The sequence below is a fragment of the Aptenodytes patagonicus genome, chromosome 6, assembly GCF_965638725.1.
Source record: "Aptenodytes patagonicus chromosome 6, bAptPat1.pri.cur, whole genome shotgun sequence".
Classification (NCBI taxonomy): domain Eukaryota; kingdom Metazoa; phylum Chordata; class Aves; order Sphenisciformes; family Spheniscidae; genus Aptenodytes; species Aptenodytes patagonicus.
This window is the reverse complement of record NC_134954.1, coordinates 57636293-57651789: the sequence shown is the minus strand read 5'-3', so window position 1 is coordinate 57651789 and position 15497 is coordinate 57636293. Positions and strand designations below refer to the sequence as shown.

Below are 15497 nucleotides of genomic sequence, written 5' to 3'. Positions count from 1 at the left end.
CTGTGTTTGGCAGCACCCCTACCCCGTGCATGCAGCTGTGCATGCCGGTGTGCCAGCCCTGACGGGTGTGCGCCGGGGCTGGCGCTGTCAAGGCAGGACAGGGACACCTGGCCAGTGCTCAGGGTTGAACACAGTGGCCAGGGCTCACCCCATCAGGGAGCCTAGTGCCATGGGGGCCTCCCGCTGCTGGGAGCAGGATGGCGCCTCAGGCTCAGCCCAGTTCATCCATCCGAGCATCCCCTGTCCGTGAGTCAGAAACTGCCGTGAGGCTGTCTTAGGGGCTTATGTTCCTCCTGACTCCTTTTCCCCTGAAGGTCTCCTGGCCTGGCTTATGATCAGGGAGGACTGTGGCCAAGGTGGGCTGCCCGCCCTCCAGTCACCTTTGCTTGGTTGTCGCTTGGGAGGAAGCGAAGCAGGGGGCTGCCCTGCTCACAGTGGGGCTGGGAGAGGCTTGGCCATCTCCCGCAGCGCTGGCTGGAGCATCTCCCAGCCCCGATTCTGCCCTCCCTGCCTAACTGCTGTGGCTCCCGTAATGTATTCATCCCAGGGTGCCCTGGTGCAGCTGCAATATCATTATTGGAGTTTATTACACCATTAGCTTTAAAGTTTTATAAACCACCAGGCAGGTGACAAGTGGCAGGGCGGGGGGGGGGCTCACGCTGCAGGCAGAGGGGCTGTGCAGTGCTAGTGCTGGGGACTGTCCCAGCAGGGTGCTGAGCCCAGTTTCCCCACCGTTGCCGGTGCTTTCGCTAGTGGTGCAAACCCAGTGGCACCCCAGGCATGTGCCCTGCCACCAAGCTGTTCGGCACAGCATGGCCACATGCCAGCCTGCCCGGCTGCCCTCCTCAAGATGGCAGAGAGCAGGGAGGATCAACCAGCTGCAGCAATAAAAGGCTATAAAACCAAACGAGTGTCTCTGCATGCTGCAGCAATGGCTCCCAGGATGCTCTCCCCTTCCTAACAGTGCCAAGGGCAGGAGGGACCGTGCTTACCCCAGTGGCCCGTGCTCAGAGCCGGGGCTCCCGCTGCCATGTAGCCACTCTCCGGTCACATCTGCAACGGCCTTTCCAGCCATGGGGGATGCTCTGAGGGCGCTGAGGCCATTTCCTCCACTCCTCCCGCTCAGGACTGGAGGGCAGCATTAGCCGAGCCTGACCTCCTGCTGGTCATGGGCCAGCGAGCACCACTGGACCCAGAGCCTTGAGATAGGTGCTAGACTGAGCATCCTCCTGGGGATGCTGAACACCCTCTGTGCTGAAATGTGTGCACATCCTGCTGGGAAGGGGGCTCTGCTTTGCTCTTCTCCATGGATTTGGGAGGCTTTTAGATGTGTTTTCTCTCAGTGAGGACGTTTGCATGGTGCGATCAAGTGGCTGGGTCAGGCTGGGGGTGGTTTGTACTGACGGGGTCAGAGCAGAACACAGATGGGGGATGCTGGTTGCTGCTGCCCCTCTTGCTTTCAGCCCGGCAGAGCCGGGGCAGTGCAGGTCTGTGGCACATTGGGTGTCTCAGATGGAGATGAGGAGCAGGGGCTGCTGTGCATGGGTGGGCAGCCCACAGCAGCTGCTGCCTGCTGCCTCTCCCCAGGCACGGGGGCAGGGGCTGGCTGGGATGGGAGCACGGCTGAGCATCTCTGGGTGGAGGAAGTCAAGAGGGCAACCAGCAAGGTCTCAGCTGCTCCCCAGAGTTAAATACCATGGAATCAGCCTGGGCCCAGCACAGACCCTTTTCTCCTATTAACCGGGCTGGGATTTGACCCATTATCCCATTGAGAGTCCATGGGATCTAACCCAGCTCTGATGCGGGCAGACATTGTCCTGTCAGCCATGGCGGACGCTCCTACACCCAGATCCTACTGAAACCCACTCCTTAAATTCCTGGAGGCAGGACCCCAAAAGCCACATAAACCCAGAGTTGTTTTTCTGGCAACAGCAAAAGGTGTCCAGGGCACCTTGTGAGAGCTCGTGCACACAGCTTACAAAAGAGACTTTGTAATTGAGGTTTTGCGCTTAATGAAGGAATAAATTGAATGGGAGTGTTGTCCTTAATTGGGGTGTTGCATTAATTAAGGTATTGCACTTAATTGGGGTAAAGCATTTAATAAGGTATTGTGTTTAATGGGGGTAGTTTACGTAAATGGGGTCACTGCGTTAATGGGGTGCTGCATCGCCGATGCATCTGCCGGCCCTGGCAGACTTGTCATCTGCCACCGTGGGCTAAACCGGGGAGCGGCTCTCCGCATGTGGGGGAGCCCAGCCCAGCCACCACCTCCCAGGGGACCGGGGCTGCCAGTGAGGCTGGTCTGTGGCACTGGAGCTGCCGTCCTCCCCATCCCAGCACCGTGCGGCTGGTAATGATATTGGTAGCAATGGCTCCGCTCCCTGTCCTGGTGCGTACGGCTCCGTCACGTTGTTCCCAGTCCCGCTGCTCCCCGCAGGTGCAGGACGGTGCGGAGGTTTTGGTGAGTGGGGTGGAAGCAGCATTACCGCTCCCGTGGCTGCCCCATGGATGGTTCCACGGTGGGTGGTGATGCCCGGCATGCTCATCACACCGTCGCCAGCCCTGCTCTCCCGTAATTGGAGTGGACAACTTGTCATCCCACATCTCCCCACAGCTGAGGCGCTCGCCACCCTCGCCATGGAACCCGACCTGCCGGGCGGGCGCCGGCAGCGTGCCGGGAAGGCTGGGGGAGGAGGCTGTGCTTGTTAAGCTGAGGTGTTTGCAAGGGTCTTAGAGGATCCGACCGGCGCGAGGCAGAGCTGAGCGCTGTGGCCAGCTGGGCTCCGCAGTCACGTTTCATTGAATCACAGAATCATAGAATCATTTAGGTTGGAAAAGACCTTTAAGATCATCGAGTCCAACCATTAACCTAGCACTGCCAAGTCCACCACTAAACCATGTCCCTAAGTGCCACATCTACATGTCTTTTAAATACCTCGTTTCCTTCAATTAAATCAAAATTAATGATCGCCCCAGATCCACTTCCCTCTGGACACAGGGCCGCGGCCAGCACTGGTTCTGGAGTGTGTGGAGCTGGCGAGGAAGACACGGCAGCCGGCTCACAGGCTTGGGCTGGCGGCAGGAGCGCCCAGCAAGCAGGATCCACGTCCCGGCCAGCTCGGACTAGCAGGGGATCAGGTGGGGGCCGCCTGCTGGGGGTCTCCCCTTGGGCAGGTGCCTGCTGCCCACCCAGGGATGTAGCTGTCCCGTCACCTCTGTCCCCCACCTGCCCGGGCTGCCCCAACTGCAGCACCCTTCGGTCCACCAGGCTGATCCCCTGTGCCCACGCTGAGGAGCCGCAGCCCCGCGGGGTGGCCAGGAGGGTGGGCTCACTGCAGCGACACAGCGCCGGTGCTGGAGCGTGGCAGGAGGTCGGGTGCTGGTACAGCAAAGAGTTAATCCATCGGCTCGGTGGCAAGATAGGGAAATCACGACCAAACCCTCATCCAGATCGGCTTAAGAATAGAAACGGACAGTGTCTGTGTCTTGGGGGGGATGAATCATCACAAGGGTGCCAGAGGGCACCACGGCAGGATCAGTCCCACCAAGCACCCCTCCAGGCTGTGGGCCAGCTTGTCCCACGTGGAGAATCCACCTAAACCCTGCTGTCTTCTACGGTGTGTCAGGGCCCTGATGCTCTAGAAAGCCCCCTCCTTCTGTGCTCACAGCAGTTATTTTGTCTACAGATGCAGCCCCTTAGCCTCCTCTGATCTCGTCCAAACCCCCAGTGCCTCCAGCCGGTCTTCAGCACTGCTCTCTGTTATTGCCATCCTCTCTACTCTTTCCAATCTCTTTGGATTTTTCTTGATGTGTGGTCCCGGACCAGGCACAGGGCTCCCACCGAGGCCTCACCGCCAGCAAGTGCTTCAGATGCCTTCTCACGCAGCCCTGGGCAACGTCCTCCTTTCCACTGAGCTCAGTGCAGTTGCAGGGCAGCCAGACATCCCATATTAAACTGGCAGATTCCGTATCTCAAACGAATGAGGCTTCTCCTGTTTTTTCCTAGCTCCCGGCTGCTTTTCCAAGCAGCTGTCTAGCTGCTGGGCATCTGGAAACGCAACTTCTGCGCGTACAGATAACCGCACCTGCACAGTGCATCCTGCCTGGGGGGGTCTGACCCTCTGCATGCCTTGTTTATCCACCTGGGACTGTCCTGGGTGTCGGTATTAAACTTGGACAAGCCGACGCTGCTGCCCGCTGCCGAGCCGGGGCTCTGCCCTGCCCTGCCCTGCTGCCCACTCGGCAGCCCTGCCCTCTGGCCGCTCAACCTCCACTCACTGGGCAGATTTGCTTCCCGCCCCAGCCCAGATCTTGGCGCTTGTCCTTTTGAATTGTATCTGATTGTTTTCAGGCCATTTCTCCGATTTGTCAACATCATTTCGAATTCCAGTCCTGTCTTCCCCGGCACTCGCAGCCTCCCCCTGTCATCTGAGTGTAGCGCATGGGCCCTGCGCCAAGCCCCCACTGCTCAGCATCCCCCCAGGCTGGGGAGCGCGGGGGTGAGCAGGGGGGACCCCCCTTTCCTGATCTGCCGGCAAGCCCTCGGCTGGCTCTCCCCTCCTGTCAGTTCGCTTGCACGGTGGCTAGTGAAGTCGGCACTCCGAAGCCCAGGGCATCAGGCTTCTCCCGGCTGTTAGCATCAAACCCAAGGGCTGGATGTGGCAGCATCATCAGACAGACAGGCTCTGCAGCTGCTCGTGGCCGGGCGGAGGGGCAGACGAGCCCCGCCGCACGCTGCAGAGTCCCTCCTTGTGGCCTCGCGCCCCCCATGCGCAGGCATGCCATGCCACAGGTGGGAGGCTCCGGTGCAGAACCGTGAGCTGCAGACATGGTGCCAAGTGGCAGCACCGGCCATTCCCAGCTGGTGCTATGCTCGCTGCCTTGTCTGGTCCCACGAGAAAGCAGTCCCTGAGCCCTGCCGCCTCCCTTCCCAGCTATGCTGCTTCCCTGGTCCCTGCCCCTCCAGCCCAATGTTTCTCCCAGTGTACCTTCTCCCTGGGTGCCGGTGGCCATGAAGCCACAGCCCTCCCTGTTCCATGGCTTGCAGGAGGCCTGCAGCTGCAGCTGGAGACAGGGCTTGTGCCTTGGGTGCCACTCACTTGGGCACAACTTGATCCCAACCCAGCCTGGCTGCACTTCAGCCCTGTGCCTTGGGTCATCCTGCAAGGGGATGAGCCCCCAGCACCCATCTGCCCTTGCCGGGTGGCCGGGCAGGACCAGGGCACAGCAGGGGAGGAGAGGCAGGAGAGGAGGGAGGAGAGGACACTTCTCTTTGGCCGCACAGGAGGGGACCATGCTGTGGGGAGGGAGCTGAGAGGTGTCCTCAGCCCAGGTGGCAGTTGCTAATGGAGCAGAAGATGCCCAGAGAGAGCAGGGGTCTGTGGTCCCTGTGGTGTGGTGGCCAGGGCCGTGCAGGGAGCCAAGAGACATTCCTGCTCCCATGCCATGACTGTCCAGCGCACAGAGGACACCGGGCTCCTGCCGGTCTCATGCTCACACAGCTTGGTTTGCCCTGTACCTCAGGATCTGTGCTTACGGGTTGGACCTGCCTGGCAGATCCTTCGTGCCCTCGCCCCCCTCTCCACCACGGCACTGAGAGACGCAGGCAGGGACTCTGCACCAGACTCTGCAGACCAAAGACCCAACGCAGGCCATTGCCTTGCACCGCAGAACCTCCTCACCACAGGATCAGGCCCTTGCCACCCGCAGTCTTTGCAGGGCCAAGCATCCCTGCAGGGCCAAGCAGCCCGGTGGAAGCAGCTTGGGGCTTGTGGCTGTGTGGCCAGGGCCACCCGTGGTGGCGGTGGCGCTCAGGCCACCTGCCCAGCCAGCTCCCCACCATGCCTCTCCGAGCTGGGGATGCGGGGCTGGCACGTGCACACCCCATCCCCTGGGCAGGGTGTGCTGGGGCTGTGCGTGCTCCCTGCCGGAGGCAGCCTATCATGCAGTATTGACCCGCACAAAGGCAGGAACATGTGTGCCATGCACAGATCGATGGGAAGATTGAAGATGTGTGTGCGCTTGCCGGACGACTGGGGAAAGCTTTGCCGTTGGCATCGGCAGCACAGTGAAGGTCACGCTGACCTGTGGCGCAGTCCCCGGGGAGAAGCAAGGCCTCTTGTCGAGCTCATGGGCAGCTGTCTCATTACTTGTCCTCCGGGGACCCCGGCTTCCCGGCCAGGCACGCACCTCCCCAGCAGAGCCGCATCTCCTGTGGGGGGTACCCGGTGCTGGGCTTGTTCTGGAGGCAGGGAGCTGGTGTTTCCCCTACCGCTGTGCCACTAGGCAGGGTCGCAGAGGGTTGCTTGACTTGTGGGTGAGGGGTCCGGCTCAGCCTTTCTAGCTGAGCTAACCCTCCGTCACCAGCTGGGGAAACTGAGGCAGGAAGCTGGAAGAGATCATGACTTGCTGGCAGAAGGTGCTGTGCCTGGGGAGCAGCCACATCCAGGCGCCATGGGTCTCTGTGGTTGGTGCCGCAGGGTGAACCCATAACCTCATCACAGCTCTGACCCCGCTGAGCGATGCAGGCAGAGCCCCACTGCTGTGGGCAGGATGGGGCAGGAGGACACCCTGCTTCCCCTGCTGCGTGTGGGGCAGTGCTGCCATGGGAGCTGGGTCCTGCGTGGGCTGTGCACAGGGGCGGACACAAGTGTGCCATGGAGGGAGCAGAGCCAGACCCGAGGAGGGGTAAGGGCTCAGCAGGGCGGGAGAGGGTGAGGGTGACCCCGGCTCAGCCTTTCTAACAGAGCTGGTCACTGCCTGCAGCGGCCCCCACTTCTTGCACACCAGCCGTGGGGCAACGCGGAGCCCAGTGTGCAGCACGGGGGGGGCAGAAGTGAAGCTGGGGGAGCCCAGCAGGCGCAGCGAGGAAGGGGGTGGCGGACAGGGGTGGAGGGGTGGCGGCGCTGCCAGCCTCCCGGCTCCGGGGCACCGAGGAGCACGGGAGCCGGGGGGGGGGCGCGGGGACGTGCACCCCCGGCGCCCCGTCTTCAGCCCCGCTCCGGCGGCGGCTTGCCGGCCGGGGCTCGGCGGGGCCGTGGCCGGGACCAGCGGGGCTCGGCGCTCGCCGACTTGGGGCGCGGCGGGCCGTGGCAGGGAGGCGGTTAACGGCCAGGGAGCCGCCGAGGCAGGAGGAGTCCGCAGGCGGGCGAGCAGGAAGGGGCCGCCGGGCGAGCTGCCCGCAGGCTGCCCGCCCCCGCCGAGCCGCGCCGCGCCGAGCCGCGCTTTGCCCCGGGGCGCACGGGCCGGCGGGGCACGGCGGGGCGAGGCGGCGAGCGCGGCGGCGGCGGTGGTGGCGGCGGCGGGGGGCAGGCTCCGTGCCCCGCCCGCCTCGGCACGGCACGGCACGGCACGGCACGGCACGGCACAGCTCGGCATCGCGCGGCACGGCGCGGAGCGGCGCGGCTCGGCATCGCACGGCGCGGCTCGGCATCGCTCGGCACGGCGCGGCTCGGCACGGCTCGGCATCGCACGGCACGGCACGGCGCGGCTCGGTTCCGCTCGGCGCGGCTCGGCACGGCACGGCACGGCTCCGGCAGCTCCCGAGCCATTCAAACAAGTGGCTCCGGCAGCACTTCGGAGCCGGGGCTGGGGAGAGGGCGCAGCGCGGCTCCCTGCCCCGGGGGCGCCGGGCCCTTCGCACTGCCTCTTTCCTCTGGCGCTCGGTCTTTATTTGACGATGAAATAATGTTGACATGTCTTGAATTATTAAGTATTCCCTGGATTTTATTAGCACATGATGCCTAAATGCTGCCTGTATCTGCTGGGGTCTTAACCAGAGAGGAGCGAAGGAGAGAGGCAGAGAGACAGAGCGAGGGAGAGGAGAGAGAGGGGTTTTTGACAGCTGTATTTGTGCTGATAAGCGAAGGCACAAGGAGACGATCGACTAGTGAGACAAGAGGGAAGCGGCGGCTCGGAGCTGCTGAGAGGGGCTGCGCTTCCCTCCCGAGACGGCTCGGCCCTCCCGGCGCCGTGACGGGGCTTGGGGGGGACCTGAGCCCCTTCCCAGCGCCTGGCCGGGCTCTCGGCCGGTGCCTGTGCCGGGGGGAAGCTCGCTGGCTGGGCACGCCGGCTGCGCGGGGCAGATGCCGATTGAAATTGTGTGTAAAATCAAATTTGCCGAGGAGGATGAGAAGCAGAAGGAGAAAGAAGAAGGGGATAAGGAGAGCCTGATCGAGGAGCCCGCACGGCCCCGCTCCCGGGACCTGGCTGCCTTCGCCAGCACCAGCACACTGCACGGCCTGGGACACATCTGCCAGTCAGGGCGGCTAGGCGTGCGCCAGACCCTCTGGGCGTTCGCCTTCCTGGCCTCGCTCGCCTTCTTCCTCTACCAAGCGGCCAAGTCAGCGCTGCTCTACCTGGAGCACCCCCACGTCATGGCCCTGGATGAGGAGGCCATCCGCGAGATGGTCTTCCCCGCCATCACCATCTGCAACATCAACCGCTACCGCCACTCGGCGCTTACTGATGCCGACATCTTCCACTTGGCCAACATGACCGGGCTGCCCCCCAAGGACCGAGATGGCCACAAGGCCACGGACCTGCTCTACCCCGACCCCGACATGGCCGACATCGTCAACCGCACTGGCCACCAGCTTGACGACATGCTCAAGAGCTGCAACTTCAGCGGCGAGAACTGCTCCTCCCGCGATTTCACTGTGGTGAGTGCACGCCTGGCTCAGCTTCCCCGGGGGCCCCCGGCAGCGTGGGGGGCACCCACCCGGCCGCGCCTCGCCGGAGCAGGGCTCCCTGGCTCGCTCCCACTGCTGAAGTTTGCATCTCTCCCTGTTTGAGTTTCCCTCCAATTTTCACACGGAGAGAGAAAGAGGATCCTCCATGGGAGCTCTCAGTAGGGGTCTGCACTGCAGGACTGGGCTGCTGGCAAGTCCGTGCCAGAGGGGCTCGCAGGCAGAAGCCCGGGCGGGGGGGGGGGGGAGCGAGGCTCAGCGGTCCCCGGGGTGGGTGTGCAGCGGGCAGTGGGAAGGCTGTGATGTAGAGCCCCGCTCCAGCCTGCGCTTCCCCCTGGGTTGAAGTACTCTGTTGCAGGGTGCTTTGCACAGCGAGAGTGGATGGGGGGGTGGGCTGAGACCCCTTTGCACATAAGGAAGAAGCCCTCCTGCGTTTGGGGGGGGTGGTGCTGGGATGTGTGTGAATCCCGGAGGCTGCCAGCATTGCATACGCACATGTGTGCACACACACACGCTGAGCGGCTCTGCTCCAGAGGCACGGCTATGGCCGGGCGAGCAGGGGGCTGCCTGGGGCTGCCCACTCGCTGCCCAGGGACTGCTAGCAGGGCCTCTTCCCAGCAGCGCCCTGCCTGCCCAGGCGGCGAGCTCCCGGCCGGGCGCCACCAGCGTGCAGCTCTCGCTAATATTGAGCCTGGAATCACAAATCCCCGCTGTGGTTTGGGAAAATAAATATGCTGAACGGGCAGAATACCTGATGGGACCCTTTTCAGACCGTAATGACTCTGGAAATGAGCCGCCTCTCTCCCACGGCTGCCAGGGGCTACTGCTCGGCTGCTTTGCTGCTCTCCCAGGAGCTGTGCTGCCAGCCGGAGCCCGCTTCACGCTGGGGAGGGGGATGTGATGCCACGGCCTGTGCAGGATGCTCGGGGGGAGAGGAGGCTCCGTGGGGCTGGAAATGGCTGATGCAGCATGTCCTGTTTCACTTCGTGCCCATCAGTACAACGCCTACTCGCTGCGCAGGGTGATGCTGTCCCGGGGAAAGTGCCATTTCGGGGGGGCTGCCCTGTGCAGGGGGGTGGCATGGGGCACTGCAGTGGAGTGGGAAGGAGCAGAGGGCAGCCAGGGGGCAGCCCCACTCCTCCCGGGGTTTTGCTGGGCTCTGTGCCTGCTCTACGCCAACTGCCTGAGTTTGCTGGGGAGAAGTGCGGTTCAGCGGGGCTGGGAGCAGGGAGCTCCGGTGCTGGACAGTCCTGCACGTGGCTCAGCCACACTGGCTCCAGCCCTGGGGTCCTCCTGGAGGATCCTGCACAGCTTTGGCTTGCAGGGGAGGCAGCGAGCCCAGCACTGTGCCAGGCAGCGGCACGGCATGGCAATGGGATTTAGTGTGTGCTGAGCCACACTGCAAGGCTGGCAGGGCAGAGCTCAGGCGGATGGGGCTGGGTACAAGCTTCCCGCAGCGTGGACATGGTGTGTGGCGTGCGCCGTGCTGTGTGGCAGTGGAGGGTGACTGCCAGGACAGTCACCGGGACCTGGTTTCTCAGTGGGTGGCCATACAGGACCAGCTGGCCTGCCTGCCTCAGCTGCTTACGGGTCTGCCCTGGGGTTGCCTGGGCAGCCGGGCTCCGGTGTGCTGGCACTGTGCACTGGAGCAGGCTTCAGGCATGAGGATGGTTAGTGCCGGCCGACCCACAGCCCCTGGCCCAAGGAGGGGGAATCTGGGGCTCCTGCAGCCTTCACCCCCCTGTCCCCAGCTCAGCCCTCCAGCCCGGCCTTTGAGGCATCAGGGACTGTCAGCAGAAAGGGGTGTCCCCATCACCTCTCACTTGACTGGAGCAAAGGGGTGAAGCTGGGGTAGCAGAGGCTGCAGGGCATGGGCGGTGGGGAGGGATGGGGGAAGATGTGACCTCTCTCTGCCGCATACCATATCCCATAGCCTTGCCAGGCAGCAGCGGAACCTGTCGAGGCATCAAATCGTTTGCAGCTGGAGCCTCCTACTCCCATTCCCTGAGCCGAATCAGTCCCTTGTGCCTCCTCCTGGGAACGACTAAAACACAGCATGAGCTGCTTGGCAGGCAGGGTGAGTCCCAGCTGTGATGTGAGGGCTTGGGTGCTCCCATGCATCCCAGCTGTGGCCCCAGTGCAGGGGCACCCGGGCTGCCCTGCACCCAGCTGTCATGTGGTGGGGAGCTCCAGGCTTCATCGGTCCCAGTCCTGAGTCCCCATGTGTGCCTTTATGTTTGGAAAGCTCTTGTACCCCCGCTGCAGTGGGCGGATATGTGAGTCACAGCACGTCCCAGCAGTGATGGAGGGCTCCCAAACTGCAGCACATCCCAGTGGGGCAAATGGCCTGGGGACCCAGGGCGCCCAGCCCACGGTGAGCAGCCCCTGGAGCAGAGGTCACATCCCCAGGGATGCCGGAGAAGGGAAGGAGCTTATCCTGCAGCCGTGCTTGCAGGAGTGCTGGAGTCCTTCCTTTCCTATGGGCACAAGGTGGACTTCATCCAGAGGCTGGAAGTTTTACAGCACGAGGGTGGCCAAGCTGTGGAGCCGCTGCCGGCCAGCTGCCTGCTCCAGAGCAGGAGCAGCGCTGAGGCTGGAGCGTGTCGCCTCGCGCTGCTGCTTGCAGCCTGTGTTCACATGATAAATAACTCGTGCGGATCCTTTAAGTAAAAGCTGCGAGTGGTAAATGATCTTCCCCTATTTAACGTCACAAATCCACATTCTTTATGGGATAGCAAATTAAGAAACTATGGGGGAAAAAAATCCCCAGCGTAAGCATCTTCCATGTAATAAAGCCCGGCTGGGCTGTAAATCTCCCCACGTGGCAGGGACAGCCCTGAGCTGCAGCAAGGCTCCCCTGCAGCCCTGCTGACAAATGTGCCCCCTGTGTCGGCTGCCGGAGGGCCATGCCGGAGCCTCTTCTGACCCCCCCCGAGCCATGCTGTTCTCCACAGCCTCCCGATCCCCGCTGTGCCTCGGGGTGCGGGGCTGGGCTGCCCCTGCCTGCTGCCCACTGCCTGCTGGCACGCTGTCCGGTGCCTTGGGGAGGGCGGTGGGTGCGGAGCCCTGCCGGCTGGGCGAGCGCAGCTGCGGTGCCGAGGGTGCGAAGCGTGCAGCACTGGCGCGGGAAATCAATAGCGCTCTTTACGTGCCATTAAGCGGGAGGTTGGGAAGCGTCCCCACGGGGCTGGGGCTCAGCTGCGGCAGGTGGCTCACACCCACCCTCACTCCCATGCCTGGCACCCCAGCACGGCCACAGCCCGAGGCCAGTGCTGGCCATGTCAGGGGGCACTGTGAGAAGGGAGAGCCCTCCCAGCAGTGCTTTGGGGACAGAGGGGACGGGCAGCTGGGGTGGGCAGGGATCTGGTAGCCGTGGGAGGAGGTGTGTGGAGATGGTCCCCCCTGGCTGGCAGCAACATCCCGCCTGCTCGCCAGCAGCGGCTGCAGCAGGAGGCTCCGCTCGTGGCCGGGCGGGAGCCCGGTGCCTTTCTCAAAATCACATCCCCTGTCAAAAGCCTTTTGTTTCTGATCTGTGGCTGCCAAAGCCAGTCCTGCCAGGGCTGGAGGTTGGGGGGGAGCGGGGAGGTTGCTGAGAGCTGGCAGCGCCTCTCGGAGCTGGCACTGGTCCCGGCTCTCCAGGCAGGGCCTCCCGCCTGCCCGGGATGTGGACGGTGCAGGGGCTCTCCCGGGCACTCCATGCAGACCCTGGGGGGGGAAGCCCCTGTGCCGAGACAGGGAGAACATCCTCAGCTGCACCCCACATGCACCCCAAGAGATCCTGGCTGGGGGGGGAGTGGGCAGGGGGCAGCAAGCTGTCGCCCCTGCCTCCTCCTGGCAAGGCTCTGCCACCATCCCTCCTGTAACCCGCGCTGCTCCCAACGCGGGGACTCTCTCTGACCTTTCTGCCAGAACCGTACTTAATAAATGTCACATTTTCAGCCTATTTTTACACTGGGTAAAAGCTGGTCTCATTGCTCCTCACCTGCCCTGCCCCGCCTGATGCCTGCTCAGCCCCTGGCGTTCGCCCATCCCGTTTTCCATCTCCCCCTGTGCAGGGCTGAGTGTGCCCCAGGGCACAGGGGGCTCACTGGGTACCCCTCAGCTGCTCACTGGGCTCCAGGCAGTGCAGCACCTGCCCTGGTCAGGGCACAGAGGGGCTCTGGGGCCAGGCAGTGCCGTAAGAGTCCCAACGCAGTGTCATCCCCACTGGAGGGTGGCATGGCTGTGGCTGTGGTGGGTGTCCTGCTGCCCATGGCAGGGGCCGGCTGGGCTGAGGCTGGCAGTGTTGGTGCCCAGGACAGCCCAGAGTATCCCTCGCCAATCCCATGCCTGTGAGCTGCTTGGCTGAGCCCAGCTGTGCCCATCTGGGTCACCGTGCTCTGCTCACTGGATCCATGTCCTGCAGCCCCAGCCCAGTGCCCGAGACACCTCCCCGGGGGCTCACAGCCTGGCTGGAGCCCCCAGTCCTTGCAGCCCCGCCGCCATGCTTGTGCATCCCCAGGTCTGTGTCCCAGGTGGTGCAGACACGCCGCGGGTTGGTTGCGCTCCTGTCCGGAGTGGCGGCAGCGGCAGCTCCGGCACTGTTACACATGAGCCGCTTGGGCATGGCTTGAGGCGCTGCTTGTGCCAGAAAACGGGGGACTTTAATGCAATTCATTGCCATTTAATTTTACACAATTCATGCTGCTTAATCCACTGAGAAATGCTAATTTATACAATTCACGTCTAAAAATAAATGTCAGTCCAGCAGCTCCCAGCAGTGGGTAGCTGCTCCCACCAGCCCCTGCCAGAGCTTTGTGTGGGGACCCCAGCCCAGAGCCCACCCCGCTCCCAGCCAGCCGGGCTGCTGCTGTTCGTCCCGCGGTGCCTGGGCTGCGGCAGCATGTGGGTGGATATGGGGATGATGAGGATTTGGGGTACTGAGGTGGGACAGCGAGGGGCTGGCTAAGGGTGTAACCACAAAGCCCCTCAGCACGGTGGGTCTTGGGGCAGTGTGGCAAGGGGACACCGGGTGTCCCGGTGATCCGGCTGTCTTTTGGATGGCTGGGGAGGTGTAAGGGGCATGGGGCTCCCAAGGTGTCTTTGGGACCCCTGCTCCCCCGTGGTTTCCCCCAGGAAAGACAGGCTCAGCCCCACATGCAGCTGTACCCCAGGCTGCAGCTGGGGGTGCACGGGGCAAGCAGGGGGGCCCCAGTGCAAAGGGCTGGCATGGGGCCACCTGGGCTGCACGTGAGGGATCTGGCCGCGGGTTGGGGCAGCCTCTGCCTGGCTGGCAGGTATTAATTGGTTGCAAAGCACCATTAATGAATGCCGGAGCGGAGGGAAGGGTGCACCCCGCCTGCCTGGGGAGTGGGGATGCATCATTAGGTCCCTAAGGAGGCTGCTCTGCAGGGGAGAGGGAGGGGGTTGGATCCTGCAGGGAAGTGCACCCGTGGCTGGGAAGAGCCTGTGCTCAGCTCCCCAGACCCCCTGGCTCTTGCCCCAGAACATCTCCATACCCTGCTGCCCTCCTCCCCAACCTCACCAGCCCTTACAGCTCTCCCCCATCGCCCCCCCTCTCCCACCCTTTTGCTGGGCAGACCCCCATGCCACCCCCATTTGGGTGGGGTGGCACCGGCACCAGCAGCTGCACCAGGGAGGGGTGCTGGAGCAGTGAGGTGGGCAGCGAGGGCCATGGCTGTGGGTGCTGGCTCTCCGCGGGTGGGGGCCGAGGCGGGTAGCAGGGGGGTGCGGAGGCGACACGGCGGGGGAGCGGAGATGCTGGAAGAGCCAGCGGCTTTCCCACCGTCTCCCTGATTGAGATCGGATCACTGTGAGCATAAAAAAGCTCTCTTCATAATTATATTTAATGAATTGACTTTAAAAGCTCTTACGCTCTTATCTGGGTAATTTAATATCACACACTTAATAAGCCTGTCTCCGATACAGGGGGGAGCCAGCGGCCAGGACGCCCGCGCCTGGTGTGGCTCCCTGGGGACGCGGGACGTGCCACGAGGCCGGTCCCATGTGCCGGGCTGGGCGGATCAAGGGCACTGTTGTCCCCTGGTGCCAGGGCACCCGTGGGGGTCTGTGGGGCAGTGCCCCCCCAGTGCTGCTGGCTGCAGAGCGGGGTGGGCACCTTGGGCGCCTGCGGGATGGATGGGGCCAGGGCACCCATGGGGGCTTGGACCCAGGAGCAGGTGCTTGCTGGTGCATGGGGCCACAGGGCTGTGGGGCCATGGGGCGGTGGGGACACAGGACTTATGGGGCTGATGGGGTGCAGGGTGACTGGCTGGGGGATGGGGGGAGTTCATGGGGTGCAGCGTGTCTGGCTGGACATGGGGGCTCTGGGCATGGGGCAGGGCTGGCTGGGGTGCAGGTGCCCTGTGCCGGCAGCATGGTTGGATGCCACATGGCACCGTGGCTGGCAGGGCATTGCTGTGACCCTGTCCTTGGTGCCAGTGTCACCTGTGGCAGGGGTCCCACGGCCAGGCAGCACTGGGGGCAGCCACGGGGCAGAGTGCACTGCAGGTCCCAGTGCCACAATGCTGTTGGCTCCCTGTGTCCCTCTGGCTCCGGCCACCTGCCCACCTGTGGTAGCTGGCTGGGGTGGCACGGGGGTAAACGAAGGCTTGTCACCATGGTCTCTGCAGCTCTGCCCCCTTGACTCCCACGCTGCCAGCCGGGGTGCCAGCTGCCTCCCTGCAGGCAGGCATTGTTGCAGCCCCGGCAGGAGTCCCCAGCCCCCCTGTGACCCATTGGTGCATGCATGTGGGCACCTGCAGCAAGCCGGAGGGGCAGGATCTGCCATATGGAGCCTGGGGGCCCCGG

General features: G+C 63.6%; 1 protein-coding gene across 1 annotated transcript in view; it reads left to right on the top strand.

Moving 5' to 3' along the window:
* The first annotated feature begins 7504 nt into the window (after nucleotides 1–7504).
* Nucleotides 7505–15497, top strand: part of ASIC4 (acid sensing ion channel subunit family member 4) — a 28812-nt gene continuing 20819 nt past the window's right edge. Inside the window, 1 exon segment of the mRNA XM_076342802.1 lies at nucleotides 7505–8660. Within this exon segment, the coding sequence (XP_076198917.1) occupies nucleotides 8085–8660 (576 nt within the window). The 5' untranslated portion in view covers nucleotides 7505–8084.